Below are 22,334 nucleotides of genomic sequence, written 5' to 3'. Positions count from 1 at the left end.
CACTGGGGAATCACTGAGATCTAACGTTCCTTTTGCAAAAGATCATCTTTAGGTCTTCAATCACTTATCTCGTCTATTGCTTCCTCCCAGAAAGTAAAACACGTCATTAACCAGAAAAAAACAACACAAAGAGAGCTGACAGACCACGTGCCTCTTAACGGAAGCATCAAGCCATCGATTTTTATTCATGTGAGCACGTCCTATGATTATGTGAACACGTCACATTCATCACTTTCCTTTTGGGTTTCTGGTTCACCATTCTTACCAACTTCCTTAAGTTACTACTTGGCTAATAATAAAAGGTCAGGAATAGACTCCAAGGGACAGTAAGAACACTGGCAGCAGAGGCCTCCCGCTAACCCTGCCAGGGTTGGAGTCTAACATCCTGAGGTCGGCCTGTGTCTACTTCATGCTCCGGCCGCAAGGTGTGTGATGCAGGGGGTGGGGGTGGGGGCGGGGGAGGCGGCGGCCAGCGGCCCCCCATTCGCAGCACAGGGAGGGGTGACAGTAGGCAGAGGCTTGGGCCATAGTGCCTGTGGGGACCACACTCACTGGGACGTCATCGACTCCATGCTTCTCTCCCTGAGTCTCCCCATCCCTCGAGGCCGTGTGCAACTCCTGGGGTGCCCTCTGCCTCCCCTCTCATGGCTTCCTGCACTGTTCTCACAGGGACTAGCTTCGCCCTTATCCACAGCCACCTGTCCCCCTTTAAGCTTTAGTTGGCTTGTCCCTGAGTGTGTGAGGCAGGAATAGAGAGTTCGATCCCAGGTATGCTGCAATCTCAGGCCCCGGAAACTTGAAGGGAACCTGAATCCTAACACATGCTCCCAGTTGTACTCACCATACCATTCCATTCCATTCAGTTGCTTTGAGCCACACAGCTTGTTTTATTCACCAAGAAATATATTCATCACTTATAAAAGCCATTAAAAAAAAAGCCACACGTTTAAGAAGACAGCAAAGCACATCACTTTGAAAAGGCTGACATTTTTTTTTTAAACCGTCAGCACTTTAAACACCTAGAGGACTTTTTTCATTTTGTGCTTGTCCCACGGCAGTCAAGCTCAGAGGACAAAACTGTAGCTCATCAAACAGCACATGAAGACAGCCCAGGAGCCCTCATGCCTTTAGAAAAACAAAACAGCTTCTAAACCTCCATCAATTCCCCGGTGAAGGAAAACCACTAGAACATGCTAGATCCTTGGAATCTGGGGGTTTAGCACTTACAGTTCCATCACCTGGGAGTGACTCCAAGGATTCACAACATGGGTTTCAAACCAGCGTGCTATGAGGCTGGAGTGTGGACCAGTCACTGAGCTGACTTAGAACAGACCATCATCAACACAGCTCTGCTGCCTTCTACCTGTCTTCACATGTCGAGAGACTACATTTTTTAAAATTATTATTTTTTGTTTGTTTGTTTGTTTTTGGAAGGAGGAGGTAATTAGATTTATTTATGTATTTATTTAAATTTATTTATTTCTTTTAACGGAGGTGCTGGGGATTGAACCCAGGACCTCGTGCACGCTAGGCACACACTCTACCACTAAGCTCTACCCTCCCCTGGGGAGAAGATACCGTAACTGCACCTACAAATCTGAGGATTCACAGAGGACTAGATGATGTACTGCCCGTGAATGTCAAGGACAACTGGAAATCAACTGGTTCCCTACACAGACAGGTCTGTTTTCAGGAAAAAGGGACCAAAGCACCAAAGCAGAGGATAAGAAGACTTTTCAGATGATTCCATACTCTTATGATAAGATGCTCTCTGCATGCATTCCTTTCATTAAACGTTTACCTTACATCAAGCATATGCTAGAGAGAAGTTACATTCACTTTAAAAAGAGAAGACACGTGAGTCAAATAAAAGTGACTCGCTTGAGAGCAATAAGGGAGAAATGAACCTAAAAAAAAAATTCCATGCTAGTTTTAACAATAATTTGTTTCCAGAACAGGGAAACGTTTCTAACTACATTTGCACTCCGTCTTTATCAACTTCAGACTACCATGTCCTTTTCCAAAACTGTCAGTCACACACACACACAGTCACGTCTTGTGTTTGGATCTGCCCATCACGCGATCTTAGCCAGCCATTTCTCCAGGTCCTGGATGTCAGCAGAGCTGGTGTCCCCTCTTCCACCCTTGGCACTACACTCCAGGAACTCCACTTTGAGGGGCAGCTGTGAGAATTCAAATTCTTTGCCTTTCTTTCCCAGCTGAGCAGGAGCAGCGCTGGAACTGTCCAGTGTGCTGGGGGCAGCGGAACGGGTGACTCGTAAAGTATTGCTGTTGAGGCAAAAGGAAAATGAGTCAGGAAACAAAAAGAGCTTAATTTTTATATAATGATTAAAGGCCTTTAGGAAACCATATTAATTTCTAAATATTTCAGCATTCGTTTAAATACTTAATCATAAAACTGTTAATTTAGCTATTAAGATTATAGAGTTACTCTCTTGGAAAGACAGGCCAGGGGTCCAAGCTTACATGGCCAGATGATGGCAGGTCAATAACAAACCAAGGTCACACCAACCTTCTTTCAGCCTGGAGCCCTCTTCTACTAGGATTTCCTGCATGATGTCGTTTTAAAATGTATTTTAAAATTACATGCAATAAATATTATAAACCTTTATGTTTCTGAAAGTTAAGTGGGGATAAATAGGGTATTTATATTAATCTCGAGTCCACCTGGATACAGAGCTCAGAAATACACAAACTGCAGGTTTTCATATCCAGTTTGGGGATAATTACTCTCCAATATCTTCAGCCACTAAAACTTTCCCAGTTCAAGTCACTTAACTGCCACCTGCTGGCCCTAATAAGAAGTGCAAGCAACGCTCATTTGTCTGCTACGCACCTTCCTGCTAATCCAGGAGCAGAGGACAGGGTGACAATCTGCTCTCCTACAAATAAAGCATTTCTTGGTGCTGAAGATTTCATGAAAGTTAGTAAAGAATCCACAGGAAAAACTAAATACCTTGTTTAGAAAGACACACACATCTGGGAAAAGTATTTTAAAAAACAAATAATACAAAACTTAAGATATTACTTATTTCTTGGAGGAAAAAGAGAAAAGCATTTGGGGAGGAGTACATGGGGCCTTCTAAGCAAGGTGGTGGGTCTGTGGGTGTTCATTTTACTATTCTTTAGACTCAATATATATGTCATATATACTCCCTTATATGTAAGGTATTTTACAATTAAAGAAAAACTTTAAAAGGCAAAAAAGCTAAAACATCACATGAATTCAGTTCTTGCCCTAAGGCCACGTAAAAATAGTAAACTCTGATTCAGAAGACTATGAAATGCACAAAGCTGAAGGGGCCAAATTCTTATAAACACAGGATTAAACTAAAATTAGACTCCTAATTCACCTGGTATTAACTTTTATAACTCTTTTAACATTTAATTTCACTGCTTTATAATATTTCTTTCTGTATAGTTTTTCTATGGCTCTTTAGAGTGAAAAGCAAATGGGCTAAGAAAAATGTGTTTTAAACATGGGAAGACTTGGACCATACTGTTTGAAAAATGCATACACAAATAATAGTGATCACTTTTTTCACAAAGGTAATTCTTAACTATTGCAACAGATGTAGGACAGAGACAAAAGCTTTCCCAGACACACAAACGCTGTGGGAGTTCATCACTACTAGTCCTGCCTTACAAGAAATGCTAAAGGGGCTTTTTCAAGGTGAAATGACACTAATTAACAACATGAAAACATATGAAAGTATAAAACTTGGTGTAACAGTAAAAACATACTAAAATTCAGAATAATCTCTAATAAGGGAGGCAGGAAGAAACTCGGAAAGTAACGGACATTTTTATGGCTTTGATGGTGGTGGTTTCACAGGTATATGCTTATCCCTAAATCGAGGTGTGTACATTAAGTATGTATAGCTTTCTAGATAGCAATTATACCTCAATAAAAAGGTTAATTTTTTTTCTTTTGATATTCAATTTGAAGGCATGATGTCTTTGGTAAATCTGATTGGCTAACTTTTCAATTATATATTAAAAGCTTAAAGCATATGGAATTAGGGGGGAGGCTACAGCTCAGTGGTAGTGTACATGCCTAGTATGCATGAGGTCCTGGGTTCAGTCCCCAGCCTCTCCATTAAAATGAATACATAAATAAACCTAAAGCATATGGAATTAAATATATTATTCTCTACTAAAAGGAAAAAAAAAAGAAACCACAGAAAATGACAGACCAGAGCTGGTAAAATTTTTCTGTAAACAGCAATAAATTAAATTTATTTTGGGCTTGTGGTGACATTTAATCTCAGTCACGTATTTTTCTACTTTTCTTTTTTTCTTACTAGTCCTATAAAAATGTAAAGCTACTCTTCGCTTGCAGACCCTTAGCAGGGGTATGTCGACCCCTGAAGCAAATCGTCTTCTACTGGACTCTAACCTCCCGCGTACAGGAGCTCCATCACACTTCCTCCTATAGCCACACCCTAAGTGCAAGTCTCCGCATACACTAGATGCATTACAGGTGCTTGTCAAATGAATAAAGGAGAACGTAAATGACAGTGGGGAAAAATGTACTAAAAGTTGAATTTATACAACTTCCCCTCATTTTATTCTTTAATTAGAAGTGTCCTTACACAACAGCAATAAGAAAAAGTAACCTGCTTTGTTATAATGTTGATAGTATTTTCTAGGTAAGCAACCTGTTAGCTAGCTCTTAGAAAACAGTAACAACAAAAACATGTTAGATTCCTTAAAATTTAAAAGTTTATAGCTTAGGGGGAGGGTACAGCTCAGTGGTAAAGTGCATGTTTAGCATGCAGGAGGTCTTGGGTTCAATCCCCAGTTCCTCCATTAAAAAAATGGGGGGGGGGTGGAGGGATAAATGGGAGACTGGGATTTGCAGACACTAACTACTATGTATAAAATAAACAAGGTCCTACTGTGTAGCACAGGGAACTATATTCAATATCTTGGGGGGTTATAGCTCAGTGGTAGAGCACAAGCTCAGCATGCAGGAAATCTTGGGTTCAATCCCCAGAGCCTCCATCAAATAAACAAATAATAAAAATAAATTAATTAATTAACCTAATTACCTCCCCCTCAAAAAAAAATCTTCTAATAGCCTATAATGAAGACGAATATGAAAATATATATATAAAACTGAATCACTATGCTGTATATCAGAAATTAACACACTGTAAACCGACTATACTTCAATAAAAGAATAAAATAAAACAAATGAACCAAAAACAAAAGCTTACAGCTTAATTTACAAATTCTTAAATACCAAAATTAAGGTAAATGATACTGCTACATAGCTTAAAAACAAAAAGGTAAGCTACAAAACAGTATCATAGATGTTTACATTCTTCCAAAGTGTTCTTTTCTTATTCTGTCAACACAAACTTTCACGGCCTTCAAATTTTTTAATCTTTAAAATCTTTCATATCTGCTATAAATGAGCTAGAAACAATGGGAAAATAAACTGAGCCTACAGTCTCAATAAACTTGAGACCTTTCCACAAAAATTCTGAATATCTAGAAACATCCACATGAATAATTTTTATAATTCCACTAATCCTGTTGTCAGCTATTTAACAAGTACGTTTCACATCGATCTTCAGGCTAATTGTGACAACGATACACAACCAAAGATGCCGAGTGATTTATTCACATTTTCTAAACATTAAGAAGATATACAATTAACTAATAGGACTTATTCTTACTTACAGTTCTTTTTCAAGCTGCTGCTGAATTAACTTTGCTGATTTTGCCATTGTAATGTCTGCAAAGAAATAAAGACATTTTTGTAGTTTAAAGCAGAAAGGGTCTTTTCCCAAGATTTCTTGCACATATGGAAAATTCCTACTTAAACCAGTAAATTTCTCTGCCTCACCACTTTTTTAAAAGAGTTTTTTATTACTAGTATTTCCTGTATCAAAGTAAGCTTTATATTTGAGTATTTATATTATGATAATACTTATAAATATATTAACTTAGTGACCCTAAAATTGATAAGTTCTTTCACTAAAGTTTGCCACATCTTATAGACCTTTTAAATCAACCCACATATGTAAGTCCAGCCAGTTTAACAAAAAGAAAAACTACCAGCTTTGTGATTTTTAACAAGAGCCTGCAGTCCGACAGAAATACCCTACCTGTCATATACACCAGTCATATAATAGTAAACTAAGCACATTTCCAGCAGACTCTAAGGTGGTATGTTACAGCGTCAAGTGCACATTGGTAATAAACAAGCACTGATTTAACACCAGCAGAAGCCAAATAAACATTACTTCCTCTTCTTATACTGAACAGAAGAAATAAAGAAGTCAGGGGATGATCCTAAGGCTGATTCCTGACTAGTCACTGTTACAGTTATTACTAGCTTGCCTCTGAGCAATGCACCGGGCTCCTCGTAGAATGAGAATATTAGATCTGAAAGAGGCCTATGAAGATCAAATAGTCTTTTTTCAGTCTTTTTTAGAAAAGAGGAGAGATTATGGCATTCATTATTGAGGTAACATGGTTTACAACATTATATACATTTCACATGTACAACGTTATGATCTGACTTCTGTGTACACTACAGCGTGCTCACCACCAAGTTTAGTTTCTACCCGTCACCACACAGTAGTGGGTGCTGGTACCTTTTTGGGTTAGTGCTTTCATTATCTTTAGATAAATACTCAGATGGTGGGATTGCTGGATCACATGGTAGTTCTATTCTTAATTTTTTGAGGAACCTCCACACTGTCTTCCACAGTGGCTGCACCAATTTACGTTCCCACCAGCAGTGCGCGAGGGATCCCCTTTCTCCACATCCTCCCCGACACTGGCTATTTCTCATCCTTCTGACAACAGCCATGCTAATGGGTGTGAGGTGATGTCTCACTGTGGTTTGGATTTGCGTTTCCCTGGTAATTAATGACGTTCCTCTTCACTAGTGCTGAACATCTTCACACGTGCCTGCTGGCCACCTGTACCTTTTCCAGAAAAAACATCTGTTCAGATCCTCTGCCCTTTTTAAAATCGTGTTGTTTGGGTTTTTGTGCTGTTGTTGAGTTATGTGAGTTCTTTAAGTATTTTGGGTATTAACTCCTTATCAGATGTATGATTTGAAAATATCTTCTCCCATTTGGCAGGTAGTCTTTTCGTTTCGTTGACGGTTTCCTGTGCTGGGCAGAGCTTCTGTTTGATGTGGTCCCACTTGTTCATTTTTCTTTTTGTTTGCCTTGCTTGAGGAGACAGATCCAAAAAGATACTGCTAAAACCAACGTCAGAGTCCAGACTCCCTGTTTTCTTCTAGCACTCTTACGGTTTCAGGTCTTACATTCAAGTCTTTAATCCATCTTGAGTTAATTTTGGGCTATGGTATAAGAAAGAGGCCTAGTTTCATTCTTTCATACACAGTTGTCCAGGTTTCCCAACACTGCTTACTGAGCACATTGCTCTTTCTCCGTTGTATGTTCTTTGCTCCTTTGTTGTCAATTAATTGTCCATATATGTGTGGGTTTATTTCTGGGCTTCCAGTTCTGTTCCACTGATCTGTGTGTCTGTTTTTCTGCTAATACCATGCTGTTTTGAGCACCACAGCTTTGTAGTATAATTTGAAATCGGGGTATGATACCTCTATCTTTGTTCTTTTTTCTCAAGATTGCTTTGGCTATTTGCAGCCTTTTATGGTTTCATACAAATATTAGGAATTTTTGTTCTATTTCTGTGAAAAATGTCATTGGGACTTTTATAGGGATTGTTGCATTGAATCCATAGATGGTTAAAATAGTGTTAATTCTTCCAATCCACGAGCACAAAATATCTTTCCATTTCTTTGTCTTCCATTTCTTTCAACAATGTTTTACAGTTTTCAGTGTACAGGTTTTTCACTTCCTTGGTTAAATTTATTCCTAGGTATTTTATTCTTTTTGCTCCAATTGTAAATGGGAATGTCTTCTGAATTTCTTTCTGCTAGTTTGCTGTTGGTGTACAGAAACACAACAGATCTCTGTATACTGATTTTGTGCCCTGCAACTTGACTGTATTCATTTATTATTTCCAATAGGTTTTTGGTGGAGTCTTCTGCCTCTACGTGTCCAGGCCGCCCACCTTCAGATGTACAGACTTGTGGGTCTCTCCAGCATCCCAGTGTGCTGGACGTGGGAACTTCTGTTCAGTTACGGATGTTTTACTAGTTGCAGAATAAGGGGGAGAGACAGAGGAGACGCCTCACACCGTGTGATGCTGACATCCCTCCTAATCTGATCTTAAAGGTAGTGAAGCTGAAACCTAGTTTTACCGGGTGCCACTAAAAAGGTTCTCATGCTTATGAGGTTAAAGAAAAACAACTTCTGCAAACTCCCTTGGATGAAATGTGCTAAATGGCAAACTTATTTGAAAGGAGAGATTCCATCCAGTCCTTCCACAACTGTGTATCTGATGAGACGTACTGTCAGTCTGATGAACTTAATTTGGTAAAGTAAAATGATTTATAATTAAAAAAATAAAACATGTATCAAACAACAATTGATAATCGTCACTCCTTTGTCATTCCTGAGAACAGCCTGGTAATGAGACTAATGAAAACGCAGAAGTATAAATACATTTTAAGGCTTAGAATCCTTACGTTAAGTAGCTCATTAGCAATTGTCTGTCATCCTCAGTAATAACAATTGTAGATAATTGTATTAATTCTAACTAGCAATCCCAGAAATGTATCAATTATTATTGCCAGAAGACATGAGGATACCTTGCTTATTGCAAGCAATTAAGAATGATGGTGTGTTCTTCAGACCCATACTGTCAAGGAGGACTTGATACAGAAACTCGGCCACATCCTTCACCTCTCGCTGGAAGGATGCACTATCCACAACAAATACGATAGCCCTGAAGGGGGAAAAAAAAGAGTGAGCATGCAAAAGTGCAGTATTATACTGAGAAACAGGAGGAGGGTATACAGCTCAGTGGCAGTGTGCCTGGCATGTATGAAGCCTGGGTTCAATCCCCAGTACCTCCATTTAAACAAACAAACAAACAAATCTAATTACCCTCCCCCAAAAGAAACAAAGAAAGAAAAAGAAAAATGACATTCTCAATTTTGTCCAATTCAATCCTAATGAGTAATACAAAACAAACTCACACGCAGATGTGTGCACAAGTAATCACACAGCACAAATACTGAACAAAGGGCTACTGACTACTACTATGTATCAATGATTGTATCTAAAAAGACAACAGGAAATGATGCTTCCCCTCTAGTCCTGGAAGTTGTCATACACAAAACCATGTGATAAAACACTAGACAGATCTATGCATCCGCTGTAGCAGGAACAAACAAAAAGATCATTTACATAAAATCTGGTCAAGAAGACTTAAAGGTCAGCTGAATTTTAGCCAGACAAAAATTACTGTGGCACAGACTGTCTGGAAGGTAATATATTTAGGATACCAAGCAGTGGGACAATATGCCCTAGAGAACTCAAGGAAAGCTCAGGTAGCAAAGGGGTGTGACACACTGACCTACAGAGTTTATGCTTTTCTATCTTACAAAGAATATTGGTCCCTAAATGGAAGATAGATAAAACTAAAAGGATAATCAAATTAGAAACAATGTGACCAGGTAGGGTCAAACTCAAGGCAGAAACAGTGAGAATCCTCATGTGCCAGAAATGAAGACGTGTCAAAGCTAAAGCAAAGCAGTCCAGGAAAACAGCAGGTAACAGGCCTTAGAGATGAGGGTCGGAATGCCCAGGAGAATGTGCAATGGCCAATATGCAGTTGGAGAGCTGGAAATGAAACACTCTGTGCAAAGCCTAGAACTTAAAAGTAGTCTAGTGGAGAGCACTGTGGGAAAATCATCCAAGAAGAACTGAAACACCGGGTCGCCTGTGTCACACACAGATACAGGGTATGAATTTACACCTTCTCAGGGTCAGATGCCCAAGCAGGAAGAGTCATATAAAAATTGGGCCAGACTCAATGAACCCTTATGGCCCCCAATAGAAGGAAATATGAACCCCTTCTGGAGAGAGGCTTTCACATCCTAAATCAATAAAAAAAAACAGCAATCACAACATCAACAACAAAATCTAATTCCCGTGAATAAGGGGTCCTGGACCAAAAATTACAAATCACAGAAAATAAACCATTATGAGGAAGAACCACAAAAACAGATTAATCAGCACCCAAAACTAAAAATAATGAAGCAATTGATAAAATATTTTAAACTATTTAAGAGAATAGTAGACACCATAATAAAAGAATAAAGTTAGCATAAAAACAAACAGGCTGATTTTAAAAGATAGGTTTTTAGAAGTAAAGAATAAACAAAATTAATAACAACTCAATGGGAAAGTTAAGCAGAGAATACTCACAGTTGAAAAGCATACAGCAAACTACAAAACAAAGATGAAAACATCATACTATATGCACAGTAAAAAGACTTGGAAGATGTGACAGAGAAAAGGCAAGAAAGGCAGAAATGATATGGTTCAATGATTTAAAAAGAGTTCCAGGAGGTGAAACTGAGAATGTGGAAACAGAATAGCTGAAAGGATAACATTGAGAATTTTCCAGAACTGAATAGGTGACTCGTTAAACTGAAACAGCACACTTGAATTCCAGGCATGACAAAACTTAGAAATCACCCCTGAACAGAGGTTAAAAAGACAGATGAAATGACAATTAGACTGCACACCTGCTTTCTCATCTACAACAGCAGATAGCTGAAGCCTTCATTGTGATGAAAGAAATAACTACCACCAGGATATTATATACAGCTAAAAGTTACTCAAAAATAAAGGCCAATGAAAAAACTTTCAAATGAACAAAAGGTGAGAAACTTTATGTCTTTTTCAGCATTTCTGGAAACACCTCAAAAAGAAAATTAAAAGAAAACTGAATCAAAAGGGAAGATTAAGAGTCAAGAAGTAATCAAGAAAAAAGAAATCCATATATATCCTGGTGATTCGAGGTAATCAACAAATAGAGGATAAAAATATTACTGTTGGGGGTTAAAAAGGAGGAAAGAAGAATAAAACGAAAGGAAGATGGAAGGAAGATCAAAGCTACGTATTTTAAGATTCATTTAAAGAAAATTGCTATTACTGATTTTAAACTTCTGCTAAGTAATCTATGTTAAAAAGAAGGGGGAAGGGCAGAGGATAACCATGAAAAGAGTAGAAATAGCATATTACAAACCAATAGAGGAGGTAAAAATGAGATTGAGGAAACTTGATGAACTCAGAAGGTAAGGCTAAAAACCAAGAAGTCACAGATCAATACACAGTTGACCCCTGAACAAGGTGGGGGTCAAGGACACTGACCCTCTACACAGTCAAAAATCTGTGTGTAACTTTACAGTCAGCACTCTGTATCCGAGGTCTGGCACTGGCAGATCCAACCAACCACAGACCATGTAGTACTGCAGTATATATCAAGTGAAAGAGAGCTGGGCCAAGATGGTGGAGTAGAAGGTGCCAATCTACACATAATAGGGGTCCCAGAAGGAGAAGAAACAACAAAGGGTATCAAAATGTATTTGAAGAAATCATTACTGAAAATTTTCCAAACCTAAAGAAGGAAACAGATATCCAAGTACAGGAAACACAGAAGGTCCCCAACAAGAAGAATCCAAACAGACCTACACAAGGGCATATTATAATTAAGATGGCCAAAGTTAAAGATTCTAAACGCAGCAAGAGAAAAACAAAGAGTTAGTTATAAGGGAACCCCCCCATAAGGCTTTCAGCTGATTTCTCTACACAAACATTGCTGGCCAGAAGGGAGAAGCAAGATATATTCAAAGTTCTGAAGATGAAAATCTGCAACCTAGTATCAGCAAGAATATCCTTTAGAAGGAGAGAGAGAGAATTTTTCAGGCAAGCAAAAACTAAAAGAATACAGCAATATTAAACCTACCCGAAAAGAAATATTAAAATGTCTTCTCGAAATAGAAAAAAAGCCGGAAGCTATAGAAAAGGGAAAAATCACAATTGGAAATGTGATAACTACAATGGACTGCAAGAGGATAAACACGAAGATGTAAAAAGAGGACACAAAAATCATAAATTATGGGAAGGGGGAGCAAGAAAATGTACATTTTCCTTTCATTCTTCTTAAGATATGTTTCAGCCTATCTCATTACCAGTCTGAAGCAAAGAGATGTAGTACTGGGTTAACATACTTGAAAAATAGGGTAACCACAAATCAAAGTATACAACAGAGTCACAAAAACCAAAACCAAAACAACCCCAAACTAACACAAAAGAACTAAAGCACAAAAGGAAAAACAGAAAGAGAAAGGAAGCAACAAAAAAGAAATACAAAATCAACTGGAAAACAAAGTTTAAAATGGCAATAAACACACCTCTACCAATAATTACTGTAATTGTCAATGGACTAAATGCACTAATCAAAAGACACAGAATGGAAGACTGGATAACAAAACAAGAGCCTACAATATCCTGTTTATAACAAGTTTATATTATATAGCACAGGCAACTATATTCAATATTTTGCAGTAACCTATAATGAAAAAGAATATGAAAAGGAATATATATGTATATCTATGACTGAAACATTATGCTGTACGCCAGAAATTGACACAATGTAAACTGACTATACTTCAATTTAAAAAAAAGGAAAAAAATAATTGAAAGTGTACAAGTAGGCTCACACAGTTCAAACCCATGTTGTTCAAGGGTCCACTTTATTTAAATGACTTTTGAATTTGCATTTATGGTGATTATAACTTAAGTTCATTTGTATCTTCATATTTTGAATGTTTTAGTTACCCAAAATACTTGATTCAAAGAGTAATTACACTGAAAATTATTTTTAAAAACTTTATAAATGGAAACAGGAAAAGAAAAAAATTTTTAATTAGAAATTAAAACCCAATTATGGGAAAATTTATCATTTCTGGATTTGTATCATCTAAGGAATGAAAACTCACACAACCTTCAGTTTTCATTCCAGCATGAAAGAAGTTGGAATTCACCACTGCATTCTAACAATAAGTAAAAAACTGACCAAACTGAAAAATCAACAGCACTTAGAGTCATCAGAGAAGTGAGGTTATCAAATGGTCCAATTCCTTGAAAGACACCATCTGCCAAAACGCACAGAAGAAACAGACAATCTGAATAGCCCTAAATCTAGTAAAGAAACTGAATCAATAACCAAAAACCTTCTAAAACAGAAATTACTAGGCACAGGTCGGGTGACTAGTATATCCTATCAAATGTTTAAGGAAGTTGATACAATGTTACATGTCAAATATATTTGATTTTTAAAAATTAAGAAAGAAATTATACCAATTCTCTACAATGTCTTTCAGAAAGTAGAAACACAGGGAATATTTCCTTACTCATTCTATGAGGCCAGCGTTACTTTAATGACCAAAGACATTACAAGAAAGGAAGACTACAGACAAATATCTCTCATGAATAGAGATGCAAAAATCCTTTAGAAAGTATAGCAAATCGAACCCAACAACATATAAAAAGAATTATATAAGCCATGACTAATGGGTTTTGGACCCAATTCCAACGTGGGGGATGGGGGTTTCCCACACCAGCAACCAATGCTCCTGACACCAGCTGGGTGTCATACAATTCAGTGCAATTCCGACACTATCTACGTGGAGATAGCATCAGATTCCACAGGTTAAGAGCTCGGTCCTACAACACTGCCCTCCACTTCAGATGCCAATCACAAGCCCAGATCATTACCTGTGCTCTTTGACCAACAGGCTACAGATTGGAAGGTCTCACAACTTCGTCCTTTGATCTGATTAATTTGGTAAAGTGGACCTCAGATGCCTGTCAAAAGTCCAGGTTATTACCTGGACTTCTAACTGACTGGCTACAAATCAGAGGTTCCCATGACCACACCTCACCTTCTTGGATTCAATTAATTTGCCTGAGCAGCTCACAGAACTCAAGAAGCCCATTTATTCACTACCAGTTTATTGCAAAAGATATTAAAGGATACAAAGCAACAGCCAGATGAAAAGATACATTGGCGAGGTCAGGAAAAAAAGGATGTTTTGTCCCTGTGGAGTTTGGGCCCTGCAGGGTGGCACGTGGAAGCATTCTGGTTCCCCAACCTAGAAGCACTCTGAACCCTATCCTTTCAGGGTTTAATGGAGGCACAATTATATAGCATGGTTGATTGAATAACTAACCACTGGTAATGGAGTCAAACTCCAGCCTCTCCTCTCCTCTTCCCAGATGGGAATAGAAGTTTCAACCCTCTAATCACATGGTTGGTTCTCCTGGCACGCAGCCCCCATCCTTAGGTGCTTTCCAAAAGTCACCTCAATACATAACAAAACACAACTTTATCACTCACATCCCTTAGGAAATTCCAAGGGTTTTAGGAGCTCTTGTGCCAAAAATGAGGATGAAGACCAAATATATATTTCTCATCATAAATCACAGTATCACAACAACCAAGTAGTATGCAAGGCTGGTTCAACATTCAAAAATCAACTGACATAATTACATCCATAAACTAAAAAAGAAAAATAGATCCAAAAAAGCACTTGACAAAATCCAACACCCATTCATGATAAAAACTCCTAGTAAACTAAGACCAGAGGGGAACTTCCTTAACTTGATAAAGAATATCTACAAAAACCATATAGCTAACATTATACTTAATAGTGAAAAAAATCAAAGCTGTCCTGTTAAGACCAGGACAAGCAAGGATGTCCCATCTCACCACTGCTTTTGCAACATCGTACTGGAATTCCAAGCTAATGCATTAGGACAAGAAAAGGAAGTAAGAGGTATACAGACTAGGAAGGAAGAAATGAAAATGTCTTTGTAGCACATGAAATGACTGTCTGTGTAGAAAATCTGAAAGCATCAACAAAGCTCAGGAATTAACAAGCAAGTATAGCAGAATTGCAGGATACAAGGTTGACACACAAATGAATCGCTTACCCAAATATCAGGAATGAACAAATGGAATTTGATATTAAAAACACAATGCCATCTACATTAGCATCCTCCAAAAGGAATCTCAGGTATAAATACATCATACGATCTATATGAGGAAAACTAAACTATGAAACTCTAATCAACAAAATCAAAGTAGAACTAGAAAAGTGGAGAGATACTCCACGTTCATGGATAGGAATACTGGATAGTATCACGAGGTCAGTTCTTCCCAACTTGATCTATAGATTTAATGCAATTCCAATCAAAATCTCACAAACTTGTTTTGTGGATACTGAAGTTTATATGAAGAGGCAAAAGACCCAAAACAGCCAATACGATACCGTAGAACAAAGCTGGAGAACTGACATTACCAACTTACTATCAAACTATAGTAATCAAGACAACATGATATAAGTGAAAGATCAATATAACAGAATAGAGTCCAAAAAGAGAGCCTCATAAATAGTCATGTGATCTTTGACAGAGGAACAAATACAGTCTTTTCAACAAATAGTGCTGGAGAGTGCAAAACAAAACAAAACAAAAAGAGTCTAGATACAGAACTTACATCTTTCACAAAAATTAACTTAAAATGAATCACATACCTAAATGTAAACCAGAACTATAAAACTCCTAGGAAATAACACTGGAGAAAACCTAGATCATCTTGAGTTTGACAATGACTTTTAAGGTACAACACAATCCAAGAAAAGAGTCAATAAACTGGACTCCAATAAAGATAAAAATGTCAGCTCTACAAAAGTCAACATCAAGAGAATGAGAAAACAAGCCACAGACTGGGAGAAAATATTTGCAAAAGATATATCTGATAAAAGACTGTTATCCAAAATATGTAAAAACTCTTCAAACCCAACAGTAAGAAAACAACTCAGTTTAAAAAATGGGTCAAAGATCTTTACAGACACCTCACTGGACAAGATTTAGATAACTTATAAATAGCAAATAAGTATACGAAAAGATGTTCCACGTCATATGTCATTAGGGAAATGCAAAATAAAACAATTAAATACCACTACATACCCATTAGAATAGCCAAAATCCAAAACGCTGACAACACTAAACGCTGGGGAGGATGCAGAGCAAGTGGAGCTGTCACTCAGCACTGATGGGAATACGAAGTGGTACAGCCACTTTGGAAGACAGTTTGGTGACTTCTCACAAAATTAAACACACTCTCACTATATGATTCTGTGATATCTGCTCCTTGCTATTTACTCAAAACTTTATGTTCACACAAAAACTAACTTTATTCATAATTGCCAAAAATTGGAAGCAACCAAGATGTCCTTCAGTAGGTGAATAGGTAAATGAACTGTGGTACAGCCAGACAATGAAACATCATTCAGCACTAAAAAGAAATGAGGAATCAAGCAATGAAAAGACCCGGAAAAACTTAAATGCACATTACTAAGTGAAAGAAGGCAGCGTGAAAAGGCTACATACTGTATGTTTCCAACTATATGACACTCTGGAAAAGGCAAAACTATAGAGATGGTAAAAAGATGAGTGGTTGTCGGGTTAGGGGAGAGAGGGATGAACTGACAGGACAGGGGATTTTTAGGGCAGCGCAACTACTCTGTATGGTACTGTGAGGGTGAATACATACCATTATACATTTGTTCAAATTCCTAGAACATACAACATCAGGAATGGATCCTCACGTAAAATATAAACTCTGGGTGTTCATGACCTGTCAATTTAGGTACACTGATCGTAACAAATGAACTACTTCGGTGGAGGATGCTGATAACAGGGGAGGCTAGGCCTGTGTAGAGGTGAGGTTATATGGAAAATCTCTGTATCTTCTGCTTAATTTTGCTGTGAACCTAAAACTGTCTAAAAATAAAGTTTGGATTTTTTTTTTAAATCAAGTAACAGTCTTATTTATGATAGATTGCTCATCACCACCACCTTGTGGACAAGGAAGCAACAAGAAAATACAAGCCAAGGTATCTTCAAAAATAAGGAAGGAAAAAACTAGCTCATTCCATCAAACCAAAGAGTCCATCAAATAAAAGACATATTATTATTTCAGGTACAACTAAGAAAGAAAATACTGCCAATTAAACTGTAACACCGTCAACTGTAAGTAGCATTCCAAATAGATATTAAAATGTGTCTTAAAATCCATGAGAGGTGGTATTTTGATTTCCCTCAAGTTCTTACCAGTGTTAGAGACGAAAAAAGAATAAAGTGTCTTAAACTGAAGCATGAGAAATTTAAGAAATGAAAGAGTAACACAAGGATGATACTAAAAGAAATATGAAAATATTGTTCTGTATGTTTCAGGCATCAATTTTAGACAATCTAAGGATAGAAATATATAATGTTGGATTTTAATAACTTCCAGGATTCCACCTAGCTTTAAAATTCTTTTTTCAGTTTTAATAGTTCTACACATTATCAAATCTGTCCTCAGAGTAAATAAAAAATTTATCAACAGGATAATAAGCATAAATGCTTTCTGAACACTCTGAGAAACACTTTCAAACATTATCTTACATGATAATGTGAAAGTGGGCTTGCAACCCAGAAACGGCTGACCCCAGGGTCCATGCTCTTTCCACTCCAGGACACCAGGTTGCCTCCCAAAACCAGAGGAAAAACAACACAGGTGTCCTCTATGTACAAAGTTCAGACAAGCTCATTTCACTTCCTACTTACCTGGCTGAAGCCTTAAACCGCTCTAAGAACTGAAGTCTCAAGCTCTCATGGCCAGGGAGGTCAATCAAGGTCAGGCTAGTCCCCTAAGGATGGCAGCAACAATATTAAATTCATGTTTCACCTTGATTCACATCCATAACATAAATCATTCATTTCAGATCTCAGGTATTAGAAATGTAACCCAGTTAATTAATGAACCAAAAGAGTCACTGTAACTAATTAATGAATCAAATAAAAAACATATTACTATTTCAGGTACATCTACGAAAGAAAATACTGCCAATTAATGAATCAAACAAATGTTCACAGAGCGTCTCCTATTTACAAATCATTAGTGGAGACTCTGGGGATTTAACAATGTGCAAAATCAGACGTGGTGCCTGCTCTAACAGGGCTTATAATCAGAAAGATCAACACAATATGAAATTACATATAAATGTAAAATTACAACTTTGATAAATGTTCTAAGGGTACAAGAGAAACTAACCCTGTCTGGGGAAATTAGGGAAGTCCATGTGAGGCTGAGGCTGAGGAAATATACCAGTATGAATAAAAGCAAAACCAGTAATAAATATTCACAAACTAAATAATGTAATATAAGAACCTACACTCCATCATATAGCGTGTTGCCACTACAGAGACCCCTAACCTTTATAAAAACAAAACATTCCTTCATATTTCTACCATAAGTTAATTTTAAAATGTATGCCACTAGACAAATCATTTATTTGTTCCAACTTTGTTAATATTTTGTGTCAATTCTTGATCTAGGGGACAATCATCGAACAGGGTGGGGCTGTCCCCCTACTGAGCAGACTCGTTAAGCACCCACTTACATGCTGTTCTTTCCAGGCCTTCATTCTTGAACTCAAGTTCAATGCAGATGTGACTATGCTCAATGATAAGGCTCTCAGGTTTAGCCCTAGAACCTGCATCAGACTCATGCATCACCTCTCAGATGCTCTGCCTTCTCCACAGACAGCCTCAATCGCTATTCAGCAGGAGGGGGTCAGCACTATGCACAGATATGACTTAATTACAGCTGGATACATTATGAACTGACACTTAATCTGAGCAGTCTTTTATAGGTAAATATATGATATGTATTAGCCTTTCTTTTAAAAAATACTGGTAAGAGTCTAGGGACCTTAGGCTGGGACCCACTACCACATTTCATAATCAGCACCACACCACATACCATGAACAACTCATAAGCTACAACGCTAGGTATGTTACTGTCTTGAGAGACTAGACCTAAAACATAAAGGGGGTAGGAGAAAAAAGAAGGGAGGAGTGTTTTACATATGCAATAGAAACATGCAAGTCTCATACGTAATGTTAAGTTTTCTAATAGTCATATTAAAAGAGAAACAGGTCAAATTTTTAAAACATATATTATGTAATCCAATGTATCTAAAATATTAGATTTAAAATATTATTTTTTAATATATAATTTAAAACTCAAGAAATTATTTATATTTTACATTCTTTTTTTCCTTCCAAATCTTCAAGACCTGGTGTATATTTCATACTTACAGCACCCTTCAACTTAAACTAGTCACACTTCAGGTGCTCAGTAGTCACACCGTGGCTACTGTATTGGAAAGTACAGGTCTAAAGCATACCCTGGAATACCCTACTTTAAAAAATCTGGTACAAATGCCTAAAGAATTAAAGAACTCCCAAACTTGAAATCTGAATCCTTGGGGGTTTCAAAAAATCTGAGCCATAGAGAGTGCCATTATTAAAAAAAAGAAAAAAAAATCTAAGACATTGAAAAGAATGTCTCTTTTCCTTTGCTTATAATGAATGGTTAATTCTGGAGGGAACAGAAAAGAGTCAGGGGGACCCAAGGAGAGAGGGAAAAGGTTCCTAAGGTCAGCATTCTAATTCACCCATCTATACATCCACTCCAACCAGCCATCCACCTTCCCTCCACTCACTCACCAAATACTTCTTAAGCATTATTATCGACTTGGCAGTCACTGTCTAATTCTGGAGACACACAGGTACATAAAAAGTCCTTTCTCATGATTCCTTATTGGTACTTTTGAAATATACTCATGTATACTCTTTAACAGAGCCATTGTAACACTTTGTAAAAGCAAAAGATTGTAACAACAAAAAACTGTATGTCTGTTAATAGGTCTCTTATTAAATAAAGCCTTAATTGTATGGTACAGCCACAAAATGGAATACTAGGCAGCGCATAAATCAACCAGGTAGTACTATGTATGCAAACGAGGGGGAAAAAAAGGAAAAACAAACGCAAGTAGTATCAGCAGTATCAGTCATATTGTTAAATTTTTTAAAAAGTCATATTGTTAAAATTTTAAAAAAATGGGGTGGGAGACAGAACAGTGTTAAAAAAGGAAAAAAGTAAAGGATAAACACATATAGTTATACAGCACAGACCACCTGGAAGGCTACACAGGAAAATGGTAAATTACTTCTAAGGAGAAGAGTTAGACTTTTCTAAGACCTTATATTCAAAACATAAATGAGAAGAAAAAGGCTTAATGCTCACCCTTAAGAACTCATGGTAAAGCTGGAAAGAAGACAGAGAAACAAAAACTAATAAAATGCAGTGCATGAGATACAAAAGCAGGGAAGGGCAGGAGTAAGTCTACTGCTTGGATGGCCAAGGGCAGAATTTGTCACATGGACTATATTTATCCATAAAAATAAGGTATAAATGGTACCTACGCCCTCAGAGTAATTCATCCTAGAAATGTCTTCTCCTGACAAACCGAAGTAAAATTGTCAGACCCCCAACATTCTCGGAACCCCTTACCCTGTTATTGTTGACTCTGTATGCAGCAGAGCTGTCAGTGATGGAAGTCTGAGTGTCTCTGTAAAGGCCTGTTAACAACTGTAAAAAAAAACAAAACAATATGTCAGAGATCAGAGTAGACATACATAGCAATCTAAAGTAAGTATTTTTGCTCTAAGTGTTAGATCAAATACATGAATGTTGCTTGCAACAGCTGAAAGGGACCATACTGATTTTCTTCCCTTTGCTTGTAGAAAAATCTACTTAATTGCAAACTTCATTCCCCTCTTCCCAATGAAAGAAGGAAAAAAACTATGATTTTTACACTATTATTTTCAAATAACAGCTTCAAGTGGTTAGTGGCCAAATTTACTGACCTTCCATTAACATTTCTAAACATCTTTGATGATTAGAAATTATATTTCTTCAGTGGAAGGGAAATAATTTATACTCTCAAAAAGAAGAGTAATGGGGGAGGGTACAGCTCAGTGGTAGAGTGCATGCCTAGTATGCATGAGGTCCTGGGTTCAATCCCCAGTACTTCCATTAAAAAATAAATAAATAAACCTAATAACCTCCCCCCAAAAAACCAAAAAAGACTATTTTTAAAATAAAAATTAAAAATAGAAAAGTAATAAGGAGAAAACCTCTGCTACTCTCTGTAGCAAAAAAGCAAACATTTAAACATGCTAAATAGACTAAAAATAAACATTAGTGAAAATAAGCGTAATTAGCCCAAGATGTTGAGAATCCCCCTTTAAAAAAGTTTCTTTGACAAACTCTCAGAAGAGTTTGTCACAAGAGTTACACACTGTATGACGATTACTGTCTTGTATCTTTTCAGCTGTTCTGGCATCCTTTAGCCACAGCATGAAAGTAGTCAATATATAAAATCTTTAAATGGGATAAAGGCTAAATGTCAGTATCTGGCAAGTGCAAAAAAATCCCAGGAATAATGGGATGCCCTAAAATTTCCTATCAAGTTTAATAGGAGAGGTGTAAATCACAGCATTTACTCGGACAAAGAGCAATGTTTTCCCGGAGTCACAAAGGCCAACAAGAAGAACGGCTCTTTGACTGCTCCTTCTGCTCCGGATGAACTTCCAGAACACTGTGGAATAAAGAAAACCAAAATTATGCCTTGATTGTCAACAATCCCCGTGTACGGCTGGGTCCGGGGAAATTAACAGAAGTCTACCACAGAACACTTCTTTCATTCCAGAACTTACTTTCACTGTTATTACCAGCATTGTAATCGTTGCTGTAGTCGTTAGGAGATCCGCTGAGTGTCAGCCACTATCAACTGTCAACTTTTCTGTATCTGCAGCCCCTATCCCAACTGTGTACTACTCAAGCGCAGTCTTGCCTTATTAACTTCGTACCCCAGCACCCAGCTCGCAAACACCGAACGCTCAAACTTGGAGCAAAGACCCTTTAAGTCTAGTAGTAAGAGCAATAGAAGTCGGGGGTGCGGGGCGGGGATCGCGCTCAGGCGGAACAGGGGCTAGTAACCCGTACCCAAGGAGCAGGAAGTCACTCCGGGGGTCGCGGAGGATCCCCTTTAACATAGAGCTGTTTCTACCGCTTCAGGCAGGAGAGCAGGGTGGTATAAGGGGTGGTCTCCCTCTCCAGACGCCCCCCAGGTGCCATCTCTGCCCCGCGTCCGCGGTCTGCACAAGCCCAGTCCTAGCCCGGATCCCCGCCCGTCCTGCACCCGCCACATCCATCGGCCGTCTCTTTACCTAGGGTCAGCAGCACCGCGAGGAGCGCCACCACGACTGACAGCAGCGTCGGGTCCCTCTGCTGCAGCTCCTGCCGCAAGGAGTCCAGGTAGGGCTGGAAAGTGCCCCCGGCACCGCCGCCATCCCCCACCCGCCGGGAGTCCGCGGAAGCCATGGCTGAGATGCGTGGTATCCGGCACCGCGAAAGCAACGTGGCCCTGGGCTCTG

The 22,334-nt window shown here is 38.0% G+C and overlaps 1 protein-coding gene and 1 non-coding gene across 2 annotated transcripts; one reads left to right on the top strand and one right to left on the bottom strand.

Annotated features, from left to right (window-relative positions):
• Positions 1-148: 148 nt before the first annotated feature.
• On the bottom strand, positions 149-22,329 carry SRPRB (SRP receptor subunit beta). Its single transcript, XM_006214561.3, has 7 exons — positions 22,128-22,329; positions 21,402-21,496; positions 20,407-20,484; positions 17,613-17,695; positions 8,729-8,865; positions 5,713-5,767; positions 149-2,289 (listed from the first exon to the last, which is right to left on the bottom strand). Exons 1-7 carry the CDS (start codon positions 22,279-22,281, stop codon positions 2,076-2,078), a joined length of 816 nt encoding a protein of 271 aa, XP_006214623.1. The 5' UTR covers positions 22,282-22,329; the 3' UTR covers positions 149-2,075.
• On the top strand, positions 20,859-20,931 carry TRNAT-AGU (transfer RNA threonine (anticodon AGU)). The gene has a single exon. It is a non-coding gene; the product is annotated as a tRNA-Thr (tRNA).
• Positions 22,330-22,334: the final 5 nt, after the last annotated feature.

Source organism: Vicugna pacos, chromosome 1 (assembly GCF_048564905.1).
Source record: "Vicugna pacos chromosome 1, VicPac4, whole genome shotgun sequence".
Taxonomy (NCBI): Eukaryota; Metazoa; Chordata; class Mammalia; order Artiodactyla; family Camelidae; genus Vicugna; species Vicugna pacos.
This window is presented reverse-complemented; position numbering and strand designations above follow the sequence as displayed.